The following is a 22,830-nucleotide window of genomic DNA, read 5'->3' as shown; positions in this document are numbered from 1 at the left end:
TCAAACCAGCCCCCCACCCCCACCCCCGCCCCGCCCCGCCCAGTGGACCAGCTTGGCTTATTTTACCTGCCCATCCCTCAAAACATTGGACAAAATTAAGGGGAGGGGCATGGTGATAAGCAATTGAAGACAATGAGAGGCCAGGAGTAGAAAAAGAAAAGGTGGTCATATCTCACGACCATCCCTCATTTTATGCCCACTACTTTTCGATTTGGAGAACGAGTGGTGCCAGATGTAGCGGACAGTAGGATCCTGTGCCCAGCAGGCTGTGCGAACTGGGCTGAGTTAATGTGTCTGCCTGGAGGTCAGACCAAAGTCAGCTCGAGCACTAGCGACTGCAGCCATTACAGGGAGGTGCGCGGGGTCCCCAAGCCCTCAACCTCCTCGGCAGCTGGAGGCTGTGCTCTCAGGGATCATCCAGCCAGCTCCCAAGGGGGGACAAGGGAAGCACATCTCCGTCCAGCCCGCTGCCAGCCCCGCAAAGAACTGCACTTGGCATCTCACTGCGGAGCACAGTTTGTCTGTCTTGTTGGTTTATTGGCCTAGAGAGTTGGACACACACACAGATGCGGAGATAAATATTGGTCAGTTTCTCTAAATCTGGGTCCTCACTACATATAGAACTACAGTCTGTAGGATTCTAAACCTTGCGTGCTGTGGCACAGAGCCAGTGGCCTTTCCACTCCACCATCACCCTTCTCCCCAGGGAGCACCGGGAAAGAGGGCACAAACTGACAAGACTTGAATCATTTTCCAAAGACGAAATTGCAAAATCCCAAATTTCCAATGTCTGAAATTCACAATATTAAATTCCCCAGCTCGGATACACGTATTTTGATCTCCAATTTGCCACAACCTCATTTGTTGCCCAGAACCACCAAATTCTGGAAGCTAGTTTCCTAAATCATATTTGCCAAAAAAATAAATGCCTGCAATCTCAGTTCTCCCAAAAATGTCCGTGGTTTTGGAATTTTGACCTGTTCTGAAACGCAAATCCCCCGGTCCGTCCTCAACTCCTTCCGTTTCCTGTGCCCTTTTGCCTCAGAGGAGTGCAGGTTAAGGATAGAGGGGAGCTGTCATCGCGTCTGCCCCCTACCTCCAAGGCTTCTGTCTCTCTTGTGGTTCCGCTGTGTGTGTGTGCGTGTGTGTATGTGTGTGTGTATATATGTGTGTGTATATATATATATATATATATATATATATATAAAATTTGTGTGTAGAGAGATATATATATATATGTATTCTTTATTATGTTTTTTTCGCAGTTTTTCTAAAGTGCCAGAAACGAGATTTGTGGGAACTTTTTAGTGATTTTTTTTTTTTTGCATTTTCCCATTTTAAGCATTTTACCCCCTTAAAAATTGGAACTTGGTACATTCAGTAGGAAACTCCACTTGGACTGTGGCCAAGACCAGGAAAAGTGCAAAGAGACAGAGGAGGAGAGAAGGAATGACACTCCTCCATGGTTAACATTCAGGAGCCTGTCAAAAACCTCCCCCTTCCTATAGACTCAGAGGGTAAGACGAGGCAGGAGGATGCTCCTGGTCCTTCCCCCAAGCTCACCTCCCTCCAAAAGCCATGATCTTGCCCTTTTAGCCGAGAAAGAGGGCAGCCATCTTGGCCCCGGAAAACAGTAGCTAGGATAAAGCTCCCATCTAAATGGTGGCAGCCTTTCCCCGTTTTAAACTGCACTCCTCTAATTCCCATTTACCAGATTTGCTCCCCCAAACTGGCTCTCCCCTTGTGAGCTGTTTTTTTTTGGGGGGTGGGTTGGGAAACGTTTATCCAATCACAGAGTGGGGATGCCCGGTCGTCAAAGAGAATTAGGAGCAAACATTTCTTCAACTCCCCCGCTGGAAGGAAACATATGGACCCCTGACCAGGGTTAACTAGTGCAAATTAGGGATCAGGGACTGTTTAAGGTCCCTGCACCCCATCCCTAGGCTGGGATCTTTGGGTGTGGGGAACTGAGTCAAAGATGGGGTGTAAGGTGCTATTCTGGAGGAAAAGTAGGTGGGGATACCCCAAAGCCCACCAAGGGAGTAGGATGGTTCCCCAAAAACCACCTGGAGTGAATGGTGAGGAAACGACACTGGGGAAGATGGAGGTAAAGGTAAGGATGGGAGGTCATGTGCAAATCTTGGGCTTAGCCACCCATCCAACCCCCATCACTTTTCTGGCTATTTGGTCTAGTCTGGGAGAAACCATCAGGAAGCAAAAACAAAACAAAAAAAAAAAAAAAGGGAGAAAGTAGATTCCCTTCCCCATCCCATATGGAGCTCCTCCCCACTGACCCCCAAATCTGATTTAGCCCAGAAGAGGCCATAGGTAGAGGCAGGAAGAGGTGCGATCTGCTCACCTCTTTGCCTTGGAAGAATCTGGAGCTCACTGGATTTGGGGGTCAAGATAGGGCCAAGATTCATGCTGCCCTGGGCTGGGAAAGTACTCAGCCGTGGAACAGACGGGTAGCCCTCCCGGCAACACCTCCTTGACCTGAATCGGAAGAGGCCATCTCCAGAGTAGGAGAGCGAGGAGCAATATGGAAGACCCAAAGGCATGGGAGGCCAGGAAGGCATGGCATCGTCACGTGAAGAAGACAGGGACACAGAAACCCACCCCTGGAGAGAATGGAACCAGAAGCCATGCTCCCAGATGGGCAGGGGTCAGGTATCACAATGGTCTGGTCCAGGCCCTGGGCCACAAAGAATGGAATGTGCTAGGAAGCGTCTAGGCAGGGGCTTAGAGAAAGCTTCAGAATGAGGGGAGGTCACTAGGTGAGAGAGATGGTTCCCCCCCCCCCCCGGGTTTACCAATCAGGAGGGTGGGTTAGACATTCAGAGCTGGTGGGGGCCGTGAGTAGAGAGATTCATGTAAGTATATTGCTCAGTTGCCCCGAGGGCTGGAGAAAGGATGGGAGCTGGCCCTGCCCCTCACGGAGGCCATTCCCTGGAGGAGAACTGAGAGGGGAACCACCCAAGATCCCTTCCCAGGAGATGGGAAAACTACAATCTCACACAAAGCAGCCTGACCCCTGAGCTCCAGGGGCCCCCAAGTCCCTGCACAAGAGTGTGGAGGGGCTCCCAAGGGGCAGGGAAGCCAGGGAGCTGGTAGTGGCAGGGGGTTCAGGGAGGGTGGCATCTGGTGAAAGGGGGGAGGTGGGCCCAGAGCTCACCCCACATCTCCCTTCTGGGTTCTCTCAAGTCCTGCCCTTTCCCCTTCTCCCTTAGGGGGGACAGGTGGGGGAAGGGTCGGGGGAGGTGGGGTTGGGGGAGTAGGGGGCGCGGCTTGAGGATTGACTGCGTAGCCAAAGACCCCCGGAAGGAAGGGAAGGGCCCCCCCACCCTTCTCATCAGGTAGGACCATGTTAAGAGCAACCGGGAGAGCAGCCAGGTTGCTAAAGTTGTAAGGGTAGGCGGCAAGGAGCTGAGGGCCATATACGAGCGGGTAGGGTTCTGGATAGAAGGTGACTTTGGCAGCCCCCATCCCCTCCACGCGGTCCCCCTCCCCAGCGCCCACCGGCCCCTCACTGCCAGCTTTGCCCCTCCCGCCGCCAGGTTCCCTGCCGCTCCCGATCAGAGCTAGGGGAAATTCCTGCACCGGCGGATAGGCATAGGTGCCCCCTCCCGCCACAAGCGGGGGCTCCTCACCCCCCGAGATGACAGGGTCCTGCAGAGAGGCGGCCTCGGGCGCTCTCTCCGCGGCAGCCGCGGCGCTCCCGCCCCCCGCCTCCCCGCTGGACGAGGACACCTGCATCTCTTGGGGGGCCTCCTCCTTGACATCCGCGGCTCTGGCGCCAGCGCTGCCCTTGGAGTAGGCGATGACGGGCGTAGGGGTGCCCCCGGGCCGCTCGGCCGCGTGCCTCTGCCCGTGGCGGCTCAGGGCGGCCGCCGTCTTGCACACCTTGGCGCAGTGCGGGCAAGCGAAGCGGCTGGAGGGCCTGCGGCCGCCGCGGGCCCCATGCGCGCTGCCGCCGTGCGCCTCCTGGTGCTTGCGCAGCTTCCGCACGGTGGCGAAGGTCTGGGCGCAGTCCCCGCAGCGGTGCCTCCGCTCGGCCCGGGCGCGCCCCGCGGGGCCCTCGGCGGCCGCCGCGTCCTCCCAGCTCCTGCGCTCCGGCTTCTGCCTCCAGCGCGGCGGTCGGCGGCCTCGGGGCAGCGCGCCGCCCCCGCCGCTGCCCGCGCCCGCCGCCCCGGCCTTGCGCTTGGGCTTGTAGGAGTAGTAGGGCCGCCAGAGCTGGTCCTCCCCGCCGGCCCGCGATTCCTCGTCGTCGTCGTCGTCGTCGTCGTCGTCCTCGTCGTCGTCGTCGTCCTCGCTCTCCTCCACCTCCTCCCCGCTCAGCTCCCCGGGGCGCAGGTCAGTCTCTGAGATGCGGCGCTTGACAATGGCCTCCTCACCGATGCGCACAGTGATCTGACACAGTGGAGGTGCGGCCTGGAGCTGAGAGGGGCCCCGGCCAGGCCCCGCAGGGGGACCCCCACCCCCGCCAATCCCGCCGGCTGGCTTGGCCGTGTAGGTCAGAGTCCTTCCAGCCCGTGGGTTGCGGCCCTTGGCCTCCTCCGTGGCGGTGGCCGGGCCCGCGGCGGTGGCCGGGCTGCCCGCGGTGGTGGGGCTGCTCGGCGTGGCTGCAGGTTGGGGGGGAGGCGGTGGGTACTCACGTTTTTTGGGGGGCCTCGGGGGTGCAGTGTAAGTGATGACCGAGGCGGCTTGGGCTCCCCCTGCGGTGGCCGGCCCCCCCCCTGCTCCACCACTGCTGCTGCGCCCATGAACAATGACCGAGGGAGCAGGGTGGGCAAATGCTATGACGGAGGGCGGGGGGCCGGGCTGCGGGGCGGGAGGGGGCCCGGGCGGGGGGCTGGCAGGCATGGCTACCGGGGCCGGTGTGTTGAGGCTTGGAGAGAGGGGGGCGTCGGGGGCGGCCTGGCTATAGGTCTTGTAGGGCCGCTTGGCAGCCCGCATGGGAAGCAGGCGGTACAGCTTGAGGGTATTAAGCTTGGGCTTGTAGCCTCCATTGGGTGTCTTCTCACTGGCTAAGAGCCCGGGGCTAATGCCGTGGAAGGCTCGCTGGTGGGTCTTCAGGTTATAATAAGTGACAAAGGTCTCCCAGCAGAAGATGCACTGGTACCTGGGCCGGGACAGCAGGGAACAGGACGGGGAGAGAGACATGGGAGTCAGGGGGCCCCGAAGCCAGGTCTCAGCTGCCCTAATCCTACGACTCCCCCACCTGGGTGCTTGCCCTCATTTCATACCACTGGTCCCATCGGGCCAGCCTCTCCAGAGGTACAGCCCTAGCTCGGTGACCCCACCAGCTGTGAGGTGCTGGGCCCCAGGGGGGTCTGTCTGCGAACCGGGAATAATCATGCGCCTGGCCTAACCCCCGGAGCCTTCTCTGAAGCCCCGCTGACGGATGGGGGGTGTCTCATGAGCAAGGACAGGTGGGGGGAAGACACCTTACAACTCCCCGTGGTCCTGCCTGCTCCCTCCACCATCTCCTCCTACGGAGGCAGCTTCCTCTTTCCTGGCTGGGGGACCTTCCCCAGCGCACCAGCCCGGACCCCCAGACACCCAGAGGTGCCAGTGAGCATCGGGGGTAGAGAGAGCCCAGGCTGGAGGGAGGTGGCTGCACCCACGGGGAGGAGCTGGTGACCAGGGGTGAGGGGGTGACCAGTCAGGATTCCCACCACTTACTGGGTCCGGCTCGCACAGTAGTCTGCGGCCAGGGCCCCATCCCCACAGCCCCCCACCCTCCCACACCCCACCGCGCCTGGCCGCCTGGCCGGTGGCTCACCTGCGCTCCCCAGTGTGCCACACCTCGTGCTTGGTCCGGTACTCCGCCAGCGCGAACACCTTCTCGCAGTAGCGACACGGGTACTTCCTGCGCCACGAGTGCACGTTGCTGTGCCGCTTCAGGCTGGACAGCGTCACGTAGGAGCGCTCGCAGGCGGCGCACACGTACAGCACGTGGCCCCCCACCACCTTCACCACGTGCTCCGGGCCGCCGCGGAAGCCCACTGGCGTCGGCAGGGCCGAGGCATCCACGCCGGCGGGACCGCTGGGGGCTGAGCCCCCGGAGGCCAGCCCCGCAGTACCCCGGGTGCCGGCCCCACGGCGGCACTGCGCCTCATGGGTCTGCAGCCGTTTGGGATGGATGAAGCTTTTCCCGCAGCGCGGGCAGGGGAGGGGCCGACGGGACAGGGGGGCCTGCGAGTCAGAGGCCTGGGCCTCAGCCCGGTCCCCCTCCCACTCCCCGGCAGGCCGCGGCCCTGGCCCAAAACTGTCATCTTCGGGCTGTGAGGTGGCCATGGGTGCTGGGGCAGGAGGTACCCAGGCATCGCCTCCCTCCCCCAGGCCCTGCAGGCGGGAGATGCCCAGACGCCGCCCCAGAGCTCCGATCTCTGCCACCGCTGCCCCGTCCCCTCCGCCGCCAGGTAGAGCAAGCCGGGCACTATAGATGAAGTTGAGGACATCAGAGAAGGCAGCTGCGGGGACCCCTGGCAGCTCCAGGACCCGGGGTGGGGAGGAAGTGGGGGGTGAGGCCGGAGGGGGAGAAGAGGAGGAAGAAGAAGAAGAGGAGGAGGAAGAAGAAGAGGAGGAGGAGGAGGAAGAGGAGGAGGAGGCAGCTGTGGTGGTGGCCGGGTTAGGGGCAGAGCCCCCAGTAACTGGTGGGAGAGGGAGTGGAGCTGAAGCAAGCAGGGCCTCTCTGAAGAAAGGACTGGAAGCAGCCAGGACACTGCGGTGAGCAGGGAACTTGGTGTCTCCAGCTATGAGGGTGACGTCACAGAAGAGGCCTCGGAGCCGCTGCTCATTGAGCTGACGCAGGACAGCGGGGGCATGCGACGGGTCCGTCACCTCCGCTGGAGGGGGCATGGCGCCAGCCTGGACAGGGGAGAAGAGGCCCGAGGAGGACGTCAGAGGCCCAGGGGGAGGTGGAGAGGGCCTCTGACACCAGGGAGATGACTTGGGAGGGCAGGGGGCGGGGATCTGTTGGTCAGAGACTGAAGAAAGTGACAAACTTCCGGCCGCAGAAGGCAGGGGTTGACCTTAGCCACGCTCACCTGGCCAGCATCGAGCCCTGGCACACCAAACACCCGGGGCTGGAGGAGGCCAGGGCTGGCTCAGGTCAAGATGAAGGTCAACAGGTCAAAGGCCCCAAAGTCGCAGACCGGAGGCATCAGCAGTGGTCACCTCTCTCCCTCCGGGAAGAGGATGCTGCCCCGCACACGACTACTGACCACTTCGCCGGGCTCCACAGCCTCGGAAAACTGCCCTGTGTCCAGTCCCCCCTCTTCCCCGGGCTGTGGGCCCTCACACCGCCTCACCTGAGGGCACAGCCAACATGGAGCAGAGCGGGGGAGGCTCAGCGAGTCCCTTCTGCGGGGCCTCTTCCTTCTGGGGAGACACAAACCATGCCCTCAGGAGCGGAGCTGGCACGGAAGGGACCCCGGGGGGAGGGGGTGGCGTAGGATGTGGGGTCAAGGACGGACGCCCCGGCTGCTGGGCTGAACCCTCCCAGGGGGGCCCGTCCGGTTCTGGGTTGCCGCCTCTGGCCCGAGCTAGAGGTCACACTCTTCAGTGGGCAGTCCTGTTCTGCCGGCCTGAGAAGCACCAGCACAAGACAATCTGCACGTTTCGATTCACCTCCACGCGACGCAGCAGCGTAGCGCAGTCCCATAGGTCCAGGGAAGCCTCTTGGATCGCTCTCAAGTCCCTTTGGCCCAATCTTCCGGGGCTCAAAGAAAATCAAAGATTTGCATGTTGTCTTTCATTATAATCACCTCATTTGCATATCAAAACAGATTTCCTAGAGCTTTTTTATTGGGCCCAACTGCCAGACAGTGGATCTAGCAGAGGACCTGCACGCAGGCACGCACTAACGCACGCCCACACCCACACCCACACACACAAGCACACCTCAGCCCCGTGTATCCTGGAGGAGCTTTCTGGTGCCTGGGGTCCAGCAGGGACCACAGACTAAGACATACATACGCCAGCTTGTTCCCATCTCTGGAGGGCACTGGAAAGGCCACCAGAGCCAGCATGAAGCAGCTTGGGTCCCTCTCCTTACTCTGAACGCTGGTGGCTTTGGGATTTTGGCTTAAAAAGGAGGAAGGGAAACACAATCTCTGAGCTCAGCTCTTGCTAGAGGGCCCTCCGAAAGGAACAGCTGGCGAGCCCAATGTGAGCTGTGGCAGTCACTGCACAGAAAACCCCGCACAGCCACTTCCCCGGTGGTGGGCACCCTCGGGACTCCGGGGTCTCATTTCTCATCGGAAGATGTGGGTTCTAGGGCCATACAGTTGCACACAGCTGGGAGTAACGGGGGCCTGCTGAGCACAGGCCCCTCTCGTCTACCGTCCAGGAAACCCCAGAACCCTCTCCTTCCCCATGCCCTGGGCCACATGTGCCCTCTGAGCTACCGTGCAGCGGGAGTTCCTCATAAATCCCCCCTTTCCACCAAAACCCCTCTATTAGTCATACCATCTGGGCCACAAGGCCTCCCTGCCACAACCCATGTCATGTTCCCGAAAAGATGGCTCTGATTCCTCTCCTGGAGCAGGAGGAAGGTGGTAAAGAGGGTGCTGTTCAAAAACTCCAACACCCCAAGTGTGAGGCACACACCAACATGGGTCAGGTGCTCCCCCAAGCTCCCCCAAGATCGCAGGTGGGCCAGGAATCCTACAGAAGCTGCCCCGCGTGCAGGCCTGTGTCCAGCTTTGGGGATAGAGTGAGGAAAGAGGGAGAGGGTTCCCCCCTTCCTGGGCCACTGGGACCCCCAAGAGCTAAGTGCTTCACTCGCAAGACCCTCTGCTCCTCATCACTACTCTAAAGGGAGTGACTCGGCTTCCCCATCGTAGAGGTTTTAAGTCATCTCCACTCCCAACATGGGGCTCCAACTCACAACCCTGAGGTCAAGAGTCGCGCGCTCCACTGACTGAGCCGGCCAGGTGCCCCAGCTTCCCATTTTAAACGGACAGCCTGGGGGGCTCAGTCGGTTGGGCGTCCGCCTTCGGTTCAGGTCATGATCCCAGGGTCCTGGGATCGAGCCCCGCATTGGGCTCCCAGCTCAGCAGAGAGCCTGCTTCTCCCTCTGCCTCTGCCTGCTGCTCCCCTGCTTGTGCTCACTCTCTCATGTGCTCTCATTAATAAATAAAATATTTTTAAAAAAGGGGGGGGGGACAGCCTGAAGCTAGAGATGCCGGGTAGCTGGCCCAAGAATGCATGACCAGCGAGTAGCCTGGCTGGGATCTGCTATGGGGAAGTCTGGCTAGGAAGCTTGTTTTCTTCACTGGAACTGTGTTCACCAGGAAGGAGGACAGGTTTCTAGCTGATATTATGACCCTGTAGGAAATAGGTGTATTTTGTCTGCATCCCTATTCCTGAAACAGTGCTCCTAAAATTCTTATAATTTCCCAAGTGACAGAGGGGCTAGGAGCAGCTTTTGTGCTAATATCTGGTCTTTGACCCTGGTCCCTGACACAGAACTCCTAAATCCTCTGGAATTTCCTGGGTGACAGGAGCATCTTTTGTTCTCAGTGAGGTGACCTGGGTGGTCTCCCGGAGAGTTTCAGGGTGAGGGCAGTTCACCCCCAAGACCTAGCCATGTTTAGAAGCTTGGGGTTTTCAGCTCACTGCCATCCTCCGTGGAGGGGCCAGGGGCCGGGGACCGAGTTCATAACTGACCATGCTTACATGCTGAAGCCTCCACCACGGGGTTTGGAGAGCCTCTGGGTCAGTGGCCGCATTCACCTGCCAGGAGGGCGGTGTACCCTAACTGGCAGAGACAGGAGGGCCTGAACTCAGGACCTTTCCAGACTTCAGCATTTGTAGCTTGATATTTGGCTACAATATTATCATGCAATTTTCATGCAGTAAACCAGTCAACCCAAGTAAGCATCTCCCCCAGTTCTACCGGCCATTCTAGCAAATTCTTGAAGCTGAAGAGAGGGTCATGGGGAACCCCGACGTAGAACTGGCCGGCCAGAAGTATGGGAGGCCCAGACTCATGGCTTACATCTGGAGTGGGCCGGCTCAGGGGACTGAGTCCTTCATCTGCGGGATCGTACTATACCTCTAGGGAGACAGTGTCAGAATTGAGTCGAATTGTGGGACCCCCAGCTGGCGTCCAAGAATTGGCCCATGTGCAAAAACCCCCCACGTTTGTTCTCAGAAGTAGAGAAGTAGTTCTCTAGTAGAGAACCAGTGGTGTTTCGTTTGTTTGTTTGTTTAACAGCAGTCGCTATTAACCTATTTACCTGCCCATCTAGTACCTTTTGTGAAAATCAGAGGAAGGGAAAAAAATTCGAAGAGGGACCCTTTCCTCCAGAGGAGGTAGCAGGCCTGCACGAGGGCGCACAGTGGAGGCTCACCTCCAGCCCTGCACTCCCCCCACCCCCAGTCGGCCAGGCCTGCCCACGTGCTCAGGCACGTGGCCTTGGCACCTACTGCCCCATGGCTGGGTACTGACAGCTAAGGTACCTGCACGAGGCCTGTCAGGGCTCCTGAGAACCACGGAGGTCCGAATCCCTCCCGGCCCTTAGAGATCCCCCAAAAACATCCTCATCATGGTCCCTGTAGCTGTCATTTAGGAAAATCCTCGTGTGACGAGCACAGTGCAAAGCATTTTATTTGCATCGACTCATGTCAACACTCAACAGGACTCCGGACAGCCACAGTGCGGTCTGTCATTGACCCCACTGTACAGATGAGTAAACGGAGGCTTGTAGTGTGCCAAACTCCTCACCGGAAAGGGGAGAGGATGCAGTGGTGGGGCCATCTGACACCCCCACCCCATCTCCCTGCTAACCAAGCCGGGGTCGGGACCCAGCTCGCCAGAGATCAACTGCCCATCGCTGACAACTACCCTACGGGGTTTTATGGGAGGTGAAGACAGGAGTTTTGTGAGCCTGGGCAAGTTCCCTAACCTCTCCCTCTCTCTCAGGTTCTTTGTCTGTAAGGTGGAATAATGCGTCGTTCGCTTCGGAGGGCTGTCTATAGAGATCAAGCGAGCTCCTGACGGGGAGTACCTAGTACAGTACTTGGTACTCGGTTAAGTGCTCAGCAATCGCTATAGCTCTTATTATTATCTTGGAACTCAGTCCCGGAAAGTAGTGGGGGGATGTGGTAAAGAAGAGGAGGCAGAAATCAAGCTCAGGGCAGGTTGGTGGCTCTGTGGTTTTTTGTTTTTTATTTGTTTTCACGGTTTCCCCGTTCTTGACTGGCTATGTGACCTGAGAGGTGTGACGGAGGGGGTGCTCTGAGCGCCTCCTGCTGTTCCCTCTGCCTGAAATGTTCTTCCTCGGATAGCCCCACGCCTCGCTGCCCCACCTCCTTGAAGCCTTGTCCCAAGTCCCCTTCTCCAGGAGGCCTTCCTGGCTGCCCACACCTCCCTACACTTCCTAGCCCTCTCCTCTCCTTCCCTCCTTGGCACTTAGTGAAATACTGCTCGTTTCTCTCTGGAACGTAAGCTCCGAGGGAGGGAGGTGTCCCCTACTTGCTCACTGCTGTCACTGCGGCTGAGACCGGGGCCCGTGTGTAATGGGAGAATTCAAAAACATTTGGGGGAATGAATGGATCTGTCTTTTTCAAAGTCGTCCCAGGGTCTGTCTGCCCTCCGGGAGGACGCCAGCCTCAGTGCAGACCGACCAGCCAGCAGCTGGAGAGCAGGAGGACGACACCACCACGATCGGGGCACGTACACTTTGCCCGATATGCTCCCAGGGTTTTTGCGTGGATTGTCGCACCGCACGATTTCCTCTAAGGTTGGTATTTATATCATCCCAATTTTACAGATCCGAAAACTGAGACTCGTGGGGCGCGGGGGGGTGGGAAGGCCCAGCTGAAGGTCATGAAGCACACGAGCACCAGAGTCAAAATCCAGACCCGGGCTCGTGTGAACTCGGACACGAGCTCTTTCCCCTCTGCCAGCCCACCAGATCCTGCTCTGAAGGGCCTACGGGCGGCCAGCGGGTGACAGACATCACCACTAAGGTCTCACGTGCTAAGCCCTAACTGTGTCACATCTGACTCCGCCCTTTCCTTGGCTCCCCGTGTCCAGCCCTCTCCAGCCTGGGTCGGACCGCCGCCAGGCTGGGGAATGGCTCTGGAAGCCTTCCCTTCCACCCACCTCTGGCCCCAGGACTAGCTCAGGCCCAAGGTTACTCCCCTGCCTCCAGGCCTACCTCCTGGCATCCAGCCCTCCTCTTGCTAAGGGTCCCTGTCCCCAGCCGGCTCAGGCCCTATGGACCCTGGGCTCGGAAACCTTCACTGGCCCCCACTCACTCGGGGGTAAAATTCAGACGGCTCAGCCAGCCATTCAAGGGTCCAGTTCCAATCTTCCTCTCCAATCCTGCCTTGTGTTAAGACTCCCCTCAGGCGGGGCGCCTGGGTGGCTCAGTGGTTTAAGCCGCTGCCTTCAGCTCAGGTCATGATCTCAGGGTCCTGGGATCGGGTCTCTGCTCGGCGGGGAGCCTGCTTCCCTCTCTCTCTCTCTGCCTGCCTCTCCATCTACTTGTGATCTCTCTCTGTCAAATAAATAAATAAAATATTAAAAAAAAAAAAAAAAGACTCCCTTCAGGCACCCAGGGTACTCTCCCACCTAACATGGCCCCTGGCTCCCCATCTTTGCCTGCACTGGCTTTCCTGCCAGAGACGAAACCTCTCTCAACCTCTTCCCGAAGCCCACCAAAATGTAATTCAAATGTCACTTCCATCATGGCCCTCCCTGACCCATAGGCCAAGACAGTCTCTCCTGTGCCTAGCTCATCAACATGGGGTACCCCTGTGGCCAGCACTCAGCACCCAACTGTAGGTCCTCACTGCCTGGGCTGGGACCCCCCACATCACTGTCAAAACATGCTGGTCTTCTAAGCTGGCCTAGTACAGGTGCTAGGTTCTTCAGAAACGGGGGAGAAGTGTGTGTGTGGGGGGTGGCGCACAGAGAGGCCCGCAGAAAGCTTCATTCAGAAAGGCAGCAGAGAATGGCCTGAAAGAGCACAGAATCTAGAGCTTTCTCTCTTACCAGCAAGGTGGCTTTGAGCAAATGACTTAACTTCTCTGGGTTCAGCTGTCTTCATTGGAAAAAGGGAGATGATTCGAACACCTCCTTCCACGGGGTGTTGCAAAGAGTACATGAATGAAGACGTGGAAAAGCACGGAGAGCAGGGCCCGGGACACTGTGCATGCTCGATCCGAGTTCACTGCCACTGCTATGGGCCCGGCCCTGAGAAGGGGGGCTGGCACGGGCAGAGCCCCCAGACTGGAGCTGCCGTCCAGGCACTTTCCCATGTGCCACTTATGTCCCCATCAGAAGACCAGGGCAGGGATCGAGTCCCATTTTACTTATGAGGAACCGAGGCTCCCTCAAGGCCAGAACTCTTCACATCTAGTCCAGACCCCCCTCCCCTCCAGCAGGCCATAATGGACCTGCTGTGTCTGCCTCCCACAGCGGCCAGCGGACCCCCACTCCCATGGCACCAAAGGGCCTGGCCCCAGTGCCCTCCTCACTCACTCCCTGCGCAGTACGTAAGCACCCCCCCCCCCCAGCCAGGCCAGGCGCAGCACACACACCTCTCACTCCTACACACACACACACACACACACACACAGGTGAGGAAAACCTGTTCTGAGCAATCTGCCTCGTGAGTGAATTCCATTCCCAGACCCCTCCACAGGGGCAGGAGCTGCCCCGTGTGCGTCACAGAAGAGCAGGAAAAGCAGAGGTGGGGGGGGGGTGGTAGAGAGGAGGGTGAAGCCAGAGGAGAGGACTGAAAACTTCGTGTTTCTTTTTTCCATGTCAGTGACAAGAGTCACACCCGGCCTTTACGTAAACACGGCCAAGAAGCCACCCGGGGCCAAGCTTAGTTTCCTTGCCACAGCCAGGCCTCTCCTCCCGGTGACCCTGACACGGACCCCGCACAAAGACCGGCCGGGCCACCCCAACAACACCCAGGCCTCCCGCCCGCTGCCCTTGCTCTGTCCCATATTTATCTCGCTCCCTCCTTCATAACAGATCCCCACAGCAGCCCCACACGGCCGCTCAGCCACACGGAAGGCAGGCACGCACACACGGCTCGCGCCTGATCTCCTGGGGCTGAGGCCCACATTGCCCTTGTCACGCCACCTCCCTCCCCACAAGTGTTTTCTGACCGGCTCGCCTCCCAGCCCCACAGCACAGACAGGCTCCCACAAACAACGTCACAAAAGAATCCCATAGAGAATGTTACAGACACACAACCTTGCCCTCGCCTGGCTGCCCACAATCCCATAAACACAACCTGTACGTTTCCCCAGCCCGGGGTCCACGGCCCCACAAGTACCTAGACATACCCTGGGGCCTTCTCACTTGCCACCCAGATCCTGGGGACCTGAGTTCTAGACCTGCTTCCCCCCACCGTGCAACTCACTCAACACGCAGATCCACAAACCCTGCGGGCGGGCCATCCTCGCCAACACAGGGCCACACCTCAGCAGGGCACAGAAAGGGGACCCGGACATGACACCTTCTGACCCAGAGGTACACAACAGCCCCCTCCAGACAGGCACATACCCGCCGCCCGCAGGTGCCCTCCACAGCACATACCCTAACCACGCCAGCTGCGCAGAAAACAACAGTTCATAAATAGTTCATTTGTGCAAGAAAACACATGCCAGCAGCAAACATACATAAAACCACACATCTGACAAAACTCCGCATGGATTGTGCGCTGCTTTCCTATGCGGACCTGTCACGCAGAGCCACAGGGCCACCTCTTGTAATTCTGCCCCACACCCCTGGACACCCCTCCACCAGGCTCTCTGTCCCCGTGGCTCAGGCAGGGCCCTACCCGGACCCCTGGCCGCCGGACCAGCAAACGGTGGCGCCCGGGGAGAGGTTTACCTTGCCCCACAACACAGCAGGAGACACACAATCTCCGGGACTCACAGTCACAACCCTGCCCCGACGGCACAGCGGCTCCGGGGCCCCTGCTCGCCCTGCGCACCCCGCACACCCCAACTCCGGGGCGCTGGGCGGCCCACCCCTCCCCCTCTCTGCCTGGCTCCTACGCCATCGCCCTCCCAGCAGCTTGCAGCGCCGGCCCGGGCTCACACCCGCCCCACCCCACCCCCAACCTGCCCCACGGAGGGGTGGGGGGCGCCAGGCTGCAGAATTAACCCTTCGGGAGGGGAGGGAGCGCGACCCCCTCCCCGGCCCTGGGCGATCGCGCCCCCCGGCCGTCGCCGGGTCGGACGCCGCACCGGGGCCCCCTTAGTCGCCCCCCAGCGCCGCGCGCGCCTGGAGGCGGGGCCAGACTCAGCCCCCGACCCCTGAGCCCCCAGGTCAACCCCAGAGGGGAGCGGTCGCGGCGCGGGGCGCGGCTCGGGCCCCCGCGGCGCCGGGCAGGCGGGGAGGGGGCCCGGCTGTTGGCTCCGGTCCGCCCTGGCCCTGCCCGGTTCGCCTCGGGGCCCACCTGACTGCGATGGCGCCGCGTCCGCCAGGCCCGGCTCATCCCCGTGGCCGCCCCCGGCCGCTCCGGTTTCGCCCGCCTCCAGCTCCGGCTCCGGCTCCGGCTCCGGCCCCCCCAGCGCCCGGCCCCGGCCCGGCCCCGCCGCCGCCGCCGCCGCCGCCGCCGCTGACATCATCGGCTCCCCCCGCCCCGGTCCTACCCCCACCCCCACCCCCGGAAACAGTACCCCCCCAGCGCCGCCGCCGCCGAGAGGAGGCCGGCGCAGCGCAGCCGACACCGACGCAGGGCTCCCGGCTCAGGCTCCGGGGAGAGCGCGCCCGACGGCCTCGGCCGGGACGGATCCCGGGACAGAAACGGCGCCGCGCCGGGCCGCCGGACGGGTGGACCCCAAGCGGGCGCGGGTCTGGCCGCGGCACCCCCGCGGGCCCTTACGACCACCCACGCCCTGGCAAAGGGACGCCCCCCCACCCTCCCCCCCCCCCGCGCCCTGCACGCCCTTCACTCGGCGGGGCCCAGCGCCCAGGGCACGCACACCCTCTCCGCACACACACACAACATGGCAGGCTCGCGATCCGGCCCAATGGGACCCACAGACCCAGGTTCAGCACACTCACGGGGCCGGCCCTGGACGCACGCACTTGCCCACCCCCCTCCCCAGAAAGGCACAGAGCCCCCCATCAGGCTGCAGTCCAGACAGGCCCCAGCCCAACAGAAGTGACTACCGGTGCAGATGAACATGCAGCTCGAATTTTGTCCCCACCGGCAGAAACCTCCACATCTATACACTCATGCATAAATGCAGAGGCCTTGGTGTGCGCCTCCTGGGACACCACCAACAACACACCAGGTGTGAGCACACAGAACAAACACGCATTCCTGAAACTTCAGAGGGACAGTCCCAGAGACTCCTCCCTGGCCTTTAAAAATTCGGAGCTGCGGAGACCCTGGAGCCAGCCCTCAGAGCTCCTTCCGCAAAACCTTTCTGAAACAAGGTGAGACATACATAAACAAAGTTACATAAAGCCAAAGAAGTCTCATCACAGGGCTACTCAGAAGGAGAGAAAGAAAAAAAAAAAAGGGAATGAGACAATCTTGGGAGTCAGACAGACATCCAGCCAGCCGGGTTGGAAACAATGAGAAACTAGGCCCACCCCCACCTCAGGAAGGTTCCAGGGAAGAACCTCCCCCCCCTTCAGGAAGGTTCCAGGGAAGAACCCCACTCCCACTCCAGCCAGGTCACAAGGGCTGGAGCTCCGAAGGGCCCAGGGTCCCTGAGCCAGGAGTAGAGGAGGAAGTCCAAGGAAAGATGGTGAGTGTGGGGGTCAGGGAGGCATGGCCCCCTTCCCAGAGCTCCTGGCTGCTCCCTTTTGTCTCTTCCCCTCTAACTTTCCCAGCTGTCCTGGAGACACCCACAAATGAAACTCACAATGGTGTACCCAGGCATCCACGGAACCTGTGACATCATACCAATGCCCAGCATCTGAGGCTGCCTTCCCGTCCCCAAACCAACAGAGCCCCCCAGGTCCTTTTTCTTCTCCTGCGAACAGCCTACCCAGAGAAACACAATACTCCGAGACCGCTTACCCCTTGCTTCCTGCTTTAGAGGCCCCAGGCCTGTACTGTACCCCCTCATCCAGTTTCGGGCCCTTTCTAGCTCCTGAGGGTTCTCAGCAAGACAGCCCGACCCCACTACTGTCCCGTGAGGTCCCAGACCCCACCCTGGCATTCACCCCACCCCCTGCTCCCCGGGGCCACGGCTGCCCTAATGCCCCAGCTCCTTTCTCCCCCACAGGCTGGCAATCACCCTTACTTCAACCTGCCCGACTTCACCCAGCCATCGCCGCCCTCCACTCCGGCCAGCCTCCCCCCGCACCAGCGCTGCCGGCCCTCCGATGCCACCAAGGGCCTGCTCGTGGCCCTGCTGGGTGGGGGCCTGCCTGCTGGCTTTGTGGGCCCCTTCTCCCGCATGGCTTACCAGGCCTCTCACTTACCCTCGCTGGAGCTGCTCATCTGTCGCTGTCTCTTTCACCTCCCCATTGCGCTGCTACTGAAAGTGCGTGGTGACCCCCTGTTGGGACCTCCCGATGTCCGGGGCCGGGCCTGCCTCCATGCCCTGCTCAACGTCCTCAGCATTGGGTGCGCCTACAGCGCGGTTCAGGTGGTGCCTGCTGGCAATGCAGCCACGGTCCGTAAGGGCTCATCCACCGTCTGCTCTGCCCTCCTCGCCCTCTGCCTCGAGAGCCAGGGTCTCAGCGGCTACGACTGGTGTGGTCTGTTGGGCAGCACCCTGGGACTCATCATCATTGTGGGACCTGGACTAGGGACGCTGCAGGAGGGGACCACGGGCCTCTACACCGCCCTGGGCTACGTGCTTGCATTCCTGGGCGGCCTGGCACTGTCGCTGGGGCTCCTGGTCTATCGTTCCCTGGACTTCCCCTCTTGCCTGCCGACAGTGGCCTTCCTGTTTGGCTTGGTGGGGCTAGTGGGCTCGGTGCCAGGCCTCTTCATACTGCAGACCCCTGTGCTGCCCAGTGATCCTCTGAGTTGGAGCTGTGTGGGGGCCGTGGGGATCCTCGCCCTGGTCTCCTTTGTGTGCGTGAGCTATGCAGTCACGAAAGCCCACCCCGCCCTGGTGTGTGCCGTCCTGCATTCCGAGGTGGTGGTGGCCTTGATGCTGCAGTATTACGTGCTCTATGAGACCGTGGCGCCTTCTGACATCATGGGGGCAGGGGTGGTGTTGGGCAGCATCGCCATCATCACCGCCCAGAACCTCAGCTGTGAGAGGGAGGGGCAGGTGGAGGAGTGAGATCCAACCCAAGAGCCTGGGGGTTGGGGGGGCAGGGGGAAATAGAAGGAGGAGAGACTGGAATACAAACATGGGAGAAGCAGCGACCAGAAAAGAGCTAATACTGGAGAGGGACACCCCTTGGAGTCAAGGGTGGAGAGGGGCTCTGCCTAGATCTGGAACAAGCGTGGGGACCAAAACATGTGATGTCTAGGCTGGGGCTCGGGGATCAGGGCATAACTACAGGGCAAGTGAGGTCAGAGGAGCCAACGGAGGGGCTGAGAGGCAGGCCCGCCATGAGCCATGGGGAGGATTTTTCCCTCAGCAGCAGAGAGAAGAAAGAGCATTGGGGCTGGAGTGTTTGGGGGTGTTTTCAGGCAAAGGGACAGAGCAAGCAGCTGGGGTCAGGGAGTGTGCCTCCCCAGCCCCCACAAGACACGGTTTCCTTCCCTCATGGTTATGCCTCCTCCCCCGGGGTGGGGTGTGACGTGACACTGACATCAAACAAGGATCACTCTGAATGTGGCTGTGCAGTTGGTGTCATCTCTGCTTTGGAAGGAGAGTGAAAGTCCTACTGCGCTCTCATTGGAGAATCCCTTGGGATCCCTGCCCCCCCCCCGCCCCCGCCAATCTGGTTTCTGAAATATTCTGGAAGGGGATAGGATTTCCTAACGTTCAGACGCCTTGACCCTGAATACCCCAGGACTTCTGTGTCCCGCCCCGTGGTTAATCTGCTTTTCCTGGATTGTCGCGGTCCCATGATCTCTCCCGGACAGTGGCCAGCCTCCTTCAGGAGAAGGCCCCCTGAGCGGCTCGGGCCGGGGGCTCCCGGGCCAGAGTTCCGTATTGCACTCCTTGGGAGGCCAGGAGGTACCCACCCGTCCCAGGAGGCCGCTCGACAAATACCAGCTACTTCCGGACAAGCGATTGGCCTCGCCATCTTGATCGGTTCATGCATATTCAGCGTGGCTACTGCATATTCATGAGCAAGGACGGCCCCCGGCGCTCCACACCCTCCCCCTCCCGGAACCCTCTTGGGAGGATCCGACCGGCCCCGCCTCCTTCATTACCGATTCGCAGAACAGACCATTTTCCAGCGGAGGGAAGGGGGGTAAATATTCATGGGAGACTTTTGCTGAGGACGAAAGCACGGTCCAACCTAGAATAAAAGCGGCCTGTATTCCACCTCGGTTCTTTAAACTTAAATCTCAGGGCGGGAGGGAGCAGAACGGGCAGGCGGCGGGGTAAAACACGTTCCCCTCGCCCGCGTCCCTTCTAAAGGTTGCCCAACCAGGGAGCCGGGGAGGGCCGACCAACGACTCGGGCGCGCGCTCCGTGCAGGCCGGCGCAGTCGACCCCGTAGCGCAAGGGAGGGCGGGAAAGGAAGGGGCGGGGATGTAGGGGCGAGTCTATAAAGGGCGTCATTCAGCCAGTTCGCTCCTCAGAAGCGCCGAGAGCGCGGCCGGGACGGTTGGAGAAGAAGGCGGCTCCCGGAAGGGGGAGAGACAAACTGCCGTAACCTCTGCCGTTCAGGAGCCCGGTTACTTATTTATTCGTTACCCTTTTTCTTCTTCCTCCCCCCCGAAACCTTTTCCTTCCCCCCCTTTCTTTTTTTCCCTTTTTGGGAGACGAAAAATCTCCGGAAAGGGGGAGGAGAGCTCCTTTCGCTCCTTTTTCACTTCCCCGCCTCCTTCCCTCCCCCACCTCTCCCTCCTCCGGCTTTTTCCTCCCAACTCGGGGAGGTCCTTCCCGGCGGCCGCCCCGACGGGGTCTGAGCACCTAGGCGGAGGCGGCGCAGGGTTTTTGTAGAGAGGTTTGCGCCTGCGCAGCGCGCCGGCCTCCGCGATGCACGGGGGCGGCCCCCCCTCCGGGGACAGCGCATGCCCGCTGCGCACCATCAAGCGAGTGCAATTCGGAGTCCTCAGTCCGGATGAACTGGTAAGCGGTGGTGCCCTCTTACTCCCTGCCGCGGCGCGGGCGGGGCCCGACGGTGGCCGCCAGGGGGACGGGCCGCCAGAGCCGAGTGTCGCGAGGGTGTGAGCGAGCTCGGCGCTGGGTCCGGGATGGGGGCCGGGACGCAGCCGCTGGCGGGGGGCAGATCGGGTCCCCGACGCCGAACGACGGTTGATCATCCCGGGGCTGGGGTGGCGGGGCGCTGAGCAAGTTCGGATGCGAAGCTGGACCCCACATCTTTGTTCCCCCGCCCCCTTCCACACTATTCACTGGACGCCCGCTGTGTGATAGATGCGACAGATACTGAGGTCGTGAAGCCGGAGGAGACGCAGGAGGACCCTGCCTTCCACTGGCAGTGTCCGTGGGAGGGGGCGGCCGACAGTCAACATACAAATAAAGGAGCAAACCAGACAGCTGAGTTCTTGTCTAGTGCTTTGGATGGAGGGAAGGGGAGTTACCGAGGAGTGAGGCTTCTGTGGGCCGGGTGATGTCAGGGTGCGGGAAGCCCCCTCTGGGGAGGTGGTGCTTCCTGGATGAAGAGGAGGCAGCCAGTTCTCTGGGCCACAGATCCCAGACCGACAGCTTGTCAGACGGAGGAGACAGCAGGTGCAAAGGGCCCGGGGGAGCCATGAACTTGGTGTGTCCCAGGGGCGGGAAGAAGTGCCAGTGCGACTGGGGTTTAGAAGGGTGAGGAGAGTTAGTAAAACGGGCTGGAGAGACATGAGGATGGGCATGCCTGGTGGGATGTTGTAAGTCATAGTAAGGAACCTGAGTTTAATTTCATTTTGAAGAGGAAGCCTTTGGAGAATTGTAAGCCGGAGAGTGACCTCAAGTTTACATTCAGAACAAAACTAGGAGTGCTTTGGTTGCCCTCTGAAAAGCTGATTGTGGGGGAGGGCTAAGGAGGGGGGTGGGAGAGATCAGGGCGGAGGGGGTTTGGGGGGAGAGCTGCTGGTGACTCGGACTCCTTTGTGGAGTGAGCTGGCGGGAGCCAGGTGTCTGGGGAGAATGGCCGCGTTTGTGGATGGAGACCTTTTTGCTGGAGGACAAGGCATAGCTGCTTGAGAGTTAGGAGTTAGAGCCTCCTGAGCTCACATCATACCAAACCATAAATTCCAGATGCAGTTAAGCTTTAACTCCAAAAAGCAAAACTGCAGAGCTCCAGCGCAGTAGAGAAGGCTTGTGGGGGCTGATTCCAGGGGCAGAACCCCTTCGTGGTAATGAATGAATGAATTAGCGGTAAATTTTGAGTGCCTGTCATGTGGCCAGGCACTGAGCGAAGCATTTTTTCTTTTAAGATTTTAAGTAATCTCTGCACCATAACAAGGGCCCAAACTCACAACGCAGAGATCAGGAGTCACATGCCCCTCCGACGGAGCCAGTCAGAAGCCCCAGCATTTTGTATACAAGGAAGAACAGGGCATGTTTCACTGTGTAAAAATAAGAGCCACTTGTCTTTTTCAGGGGCACCATGGACACCTAAGAGACAGTTTGGGAAACGATATTTGCACTGTGGTAGTCAAGGTTTGGTTTCTTGATACACAGGGACCACGTACAAATCAGTAGGAAAAGCACACACCTACACAAACAAATAAAGGATACAAATCAGCAGCTCCCAGAAGTTACAAATGGCCAATAAAAAGATACTAATAAAGACATGCAAATTAAAGTTTTTTCCTTTATCTGATCTTTTCTCTGCTGGCCAGTATTGGGAAGTAGGCATGCTTACATATGGTTGGTAGCAGGATAAACTGTTAACAGCGTTTTTAGGGGACAGTCTGACAGTTCTGTCCATCGTTTGATGTTTGTTCTTTGGTCCAGCATTACCACTTCTAAATTTTGTCCTTAAAGATAAAGCTCTGAATTTCTCTTCTCAAGCATGCCCTTCCCTGGGTCTTGCCTGGTTTAGCAAGCACACAGTGGCCATACCATTTCCCTGCTAACTCAGGCCAGACACCTGAAAGGCATCTTTGCTACTTCTCCTCACAACTTCCCCTTGGTCCGTCTGTCAGTCTGTCAGCTTTGCCTTTCAAACCTGCCTGGAATCTGGCCATTTATGACCATCTCCATCTGGACCACCTTGTCCCAGCCCACCATCCTCTTTCCCATGAGCTCTGCAGTAGCCCTACCCCTTTTCTGTTCCTTCCGCTGTTCTCAGAGCTGCTAGAGAGCTCTTTTTTTATCGTGTCTCCCCCGCACGGAATCCTCTGAGAGGATCCACACTGCTTACTCGGAGCTGTAGTGAGGTCCTGGCTAATCTGGCCCCGCCTGCCTCTCCAGCCCATTACCAACCAGACTCCTCTTTGGGTCTTTAAGCACAAGGACCTGCCTGTTCTTCCAACACCACGAGTTCAGTTCTGCCTCAAGGGCTTTATTACTCCCTGTTCCTGCTGCTTAGCACAGTATTGCCCAGACCTACCCAGGCTTACTCCTTTCTGTCCTGTCATTAGCACGACTGTCCTGAGCACCCTGTTTAAATAGCATCCCCCCTGCATCCTGTAACTCCTGGTCTTAATTTTAAGTAATCTCTACACCGTGTTGGGTTCCAATTTACAACCCCAGAATCAAGAGTTGCATGCTTCTGGCGCCTGGGTGGCTCCATCGTTAAGCCTCTGTCTTCAGCTCAGGTCATGGTCCCAGGGTCCTGGGATCCGT

At 59.5% G+C, this 22,830-nt stretch overlaps 3 protein-coding genes across 8 annotated transcripts in view; 2 read left to right on the top strand and 1 right to left on the bottom strand.

Annotated features, from left to right (window-relative positions):
• Positions 1 to 516: 516 nt before the first annotated feature.
• ZBTB4 (zinc finger and BTB domain containing 4) lies at positions 517 to 19,207 on the bottom strand. Of its 6 annotated transcripts, XM_059148885.1 has the most exons (6): positions 15,441 to 15,595; positions 13,013 to 13,061; positions 7,633 to 7,723; positions 7,314 to 7,383; positions 5,783 to 6,870; positions 517 to 5,119 (listed from the first exon to the last, which is right to left on the bottom strand). In XM_059148885.1, exons 5-6 carry the CDS (start codon positions 6,859 to 6,861, stop codon positions 3,169 to 3,171), a joined length of 3,030 nt encoding a protein of 1,009 aa, XP_059004868.1. In that variant the 5' UTR covers positions 6,862 to 6,870; positions 7,314 to 7,383; positions 7,633 to 7,723; positions 13,013 to 13,061; positions 15,441 to 15,595; the 3' UTR covers positions 517 to 3,168. The 6 variants fall into 6 exon arrangements, with proteins under 6 accessions (XP_059004868.1, XP_059004870.1, XP_059004869.1 ...); XM_059148887.1 differs by lacking the exons at positions 13,013 to 13,061; positions 15,441 to 15,595 and adding an exon at positions 19,101 to 19,207; XM_059148886.1 differs by lacking the exons at positions 13,013 to 13,061; positions 15,441 to 15,595 and adding an exon at positions 17,429 to 17,556.
• SLC35G6 (solute carrier family 35 member G6) lies at positions 15,656 to 20,586 on the top strand. Its single transcript, XM_059148900.1, has 3 exons — positions 15,656 to 16,746; positions 17,230 to 20,160; positions 20,467 to 20,586. Exons 1-2 carry the CDS (start codon positions 16,519 to 16,521, stop codon positions 18,241 to 18,243), a joined length of 1,242 nt encoding a protein of 413 aa, XP_059004883.1. The 5' UTR covers positions 15,656 to 16,518; the 3' UTR covers positions 18,244 to 20,160; positions 20,467 to 20,586.
• Positions 20,020 to 22,830, top strand: part of POLR2A (RNA polymerase II subunit A) — a 22,636-nt gene continuing 19,825 nt past the window's right edge. Inside the window, exon 1 of the mRNA XM_059148883.1 lies at positions 20,020 to 20,160. Coding sequence (XP_059004866.1) covers positions 20,068 to 20,160 — 93 coding nt within the window. The 5' untranslated portion in view covers positions 20,020 to 20,067. The remainder of the gene's footprint in view (positions 20,161 to 22,830) is intronic.

Source organism: Mustela lutreola, chromosome 15 (assembly GCF_030435805.1).
Source record: "Mustela lutreola isolate mMusLut2 chromosome 15, mMusLut2.pri, whole genome shotgun sequence".
NCBI lineage: Eukaryota > Metazoa > Chordata > Mammalia > Carnivora > Mustelidae > Mustela > Mustela lutreola.
Note: the sequence above shows the minus strand (reverse complement) of the source record. Positions and strands in the feature narration are given on the sequence as shown.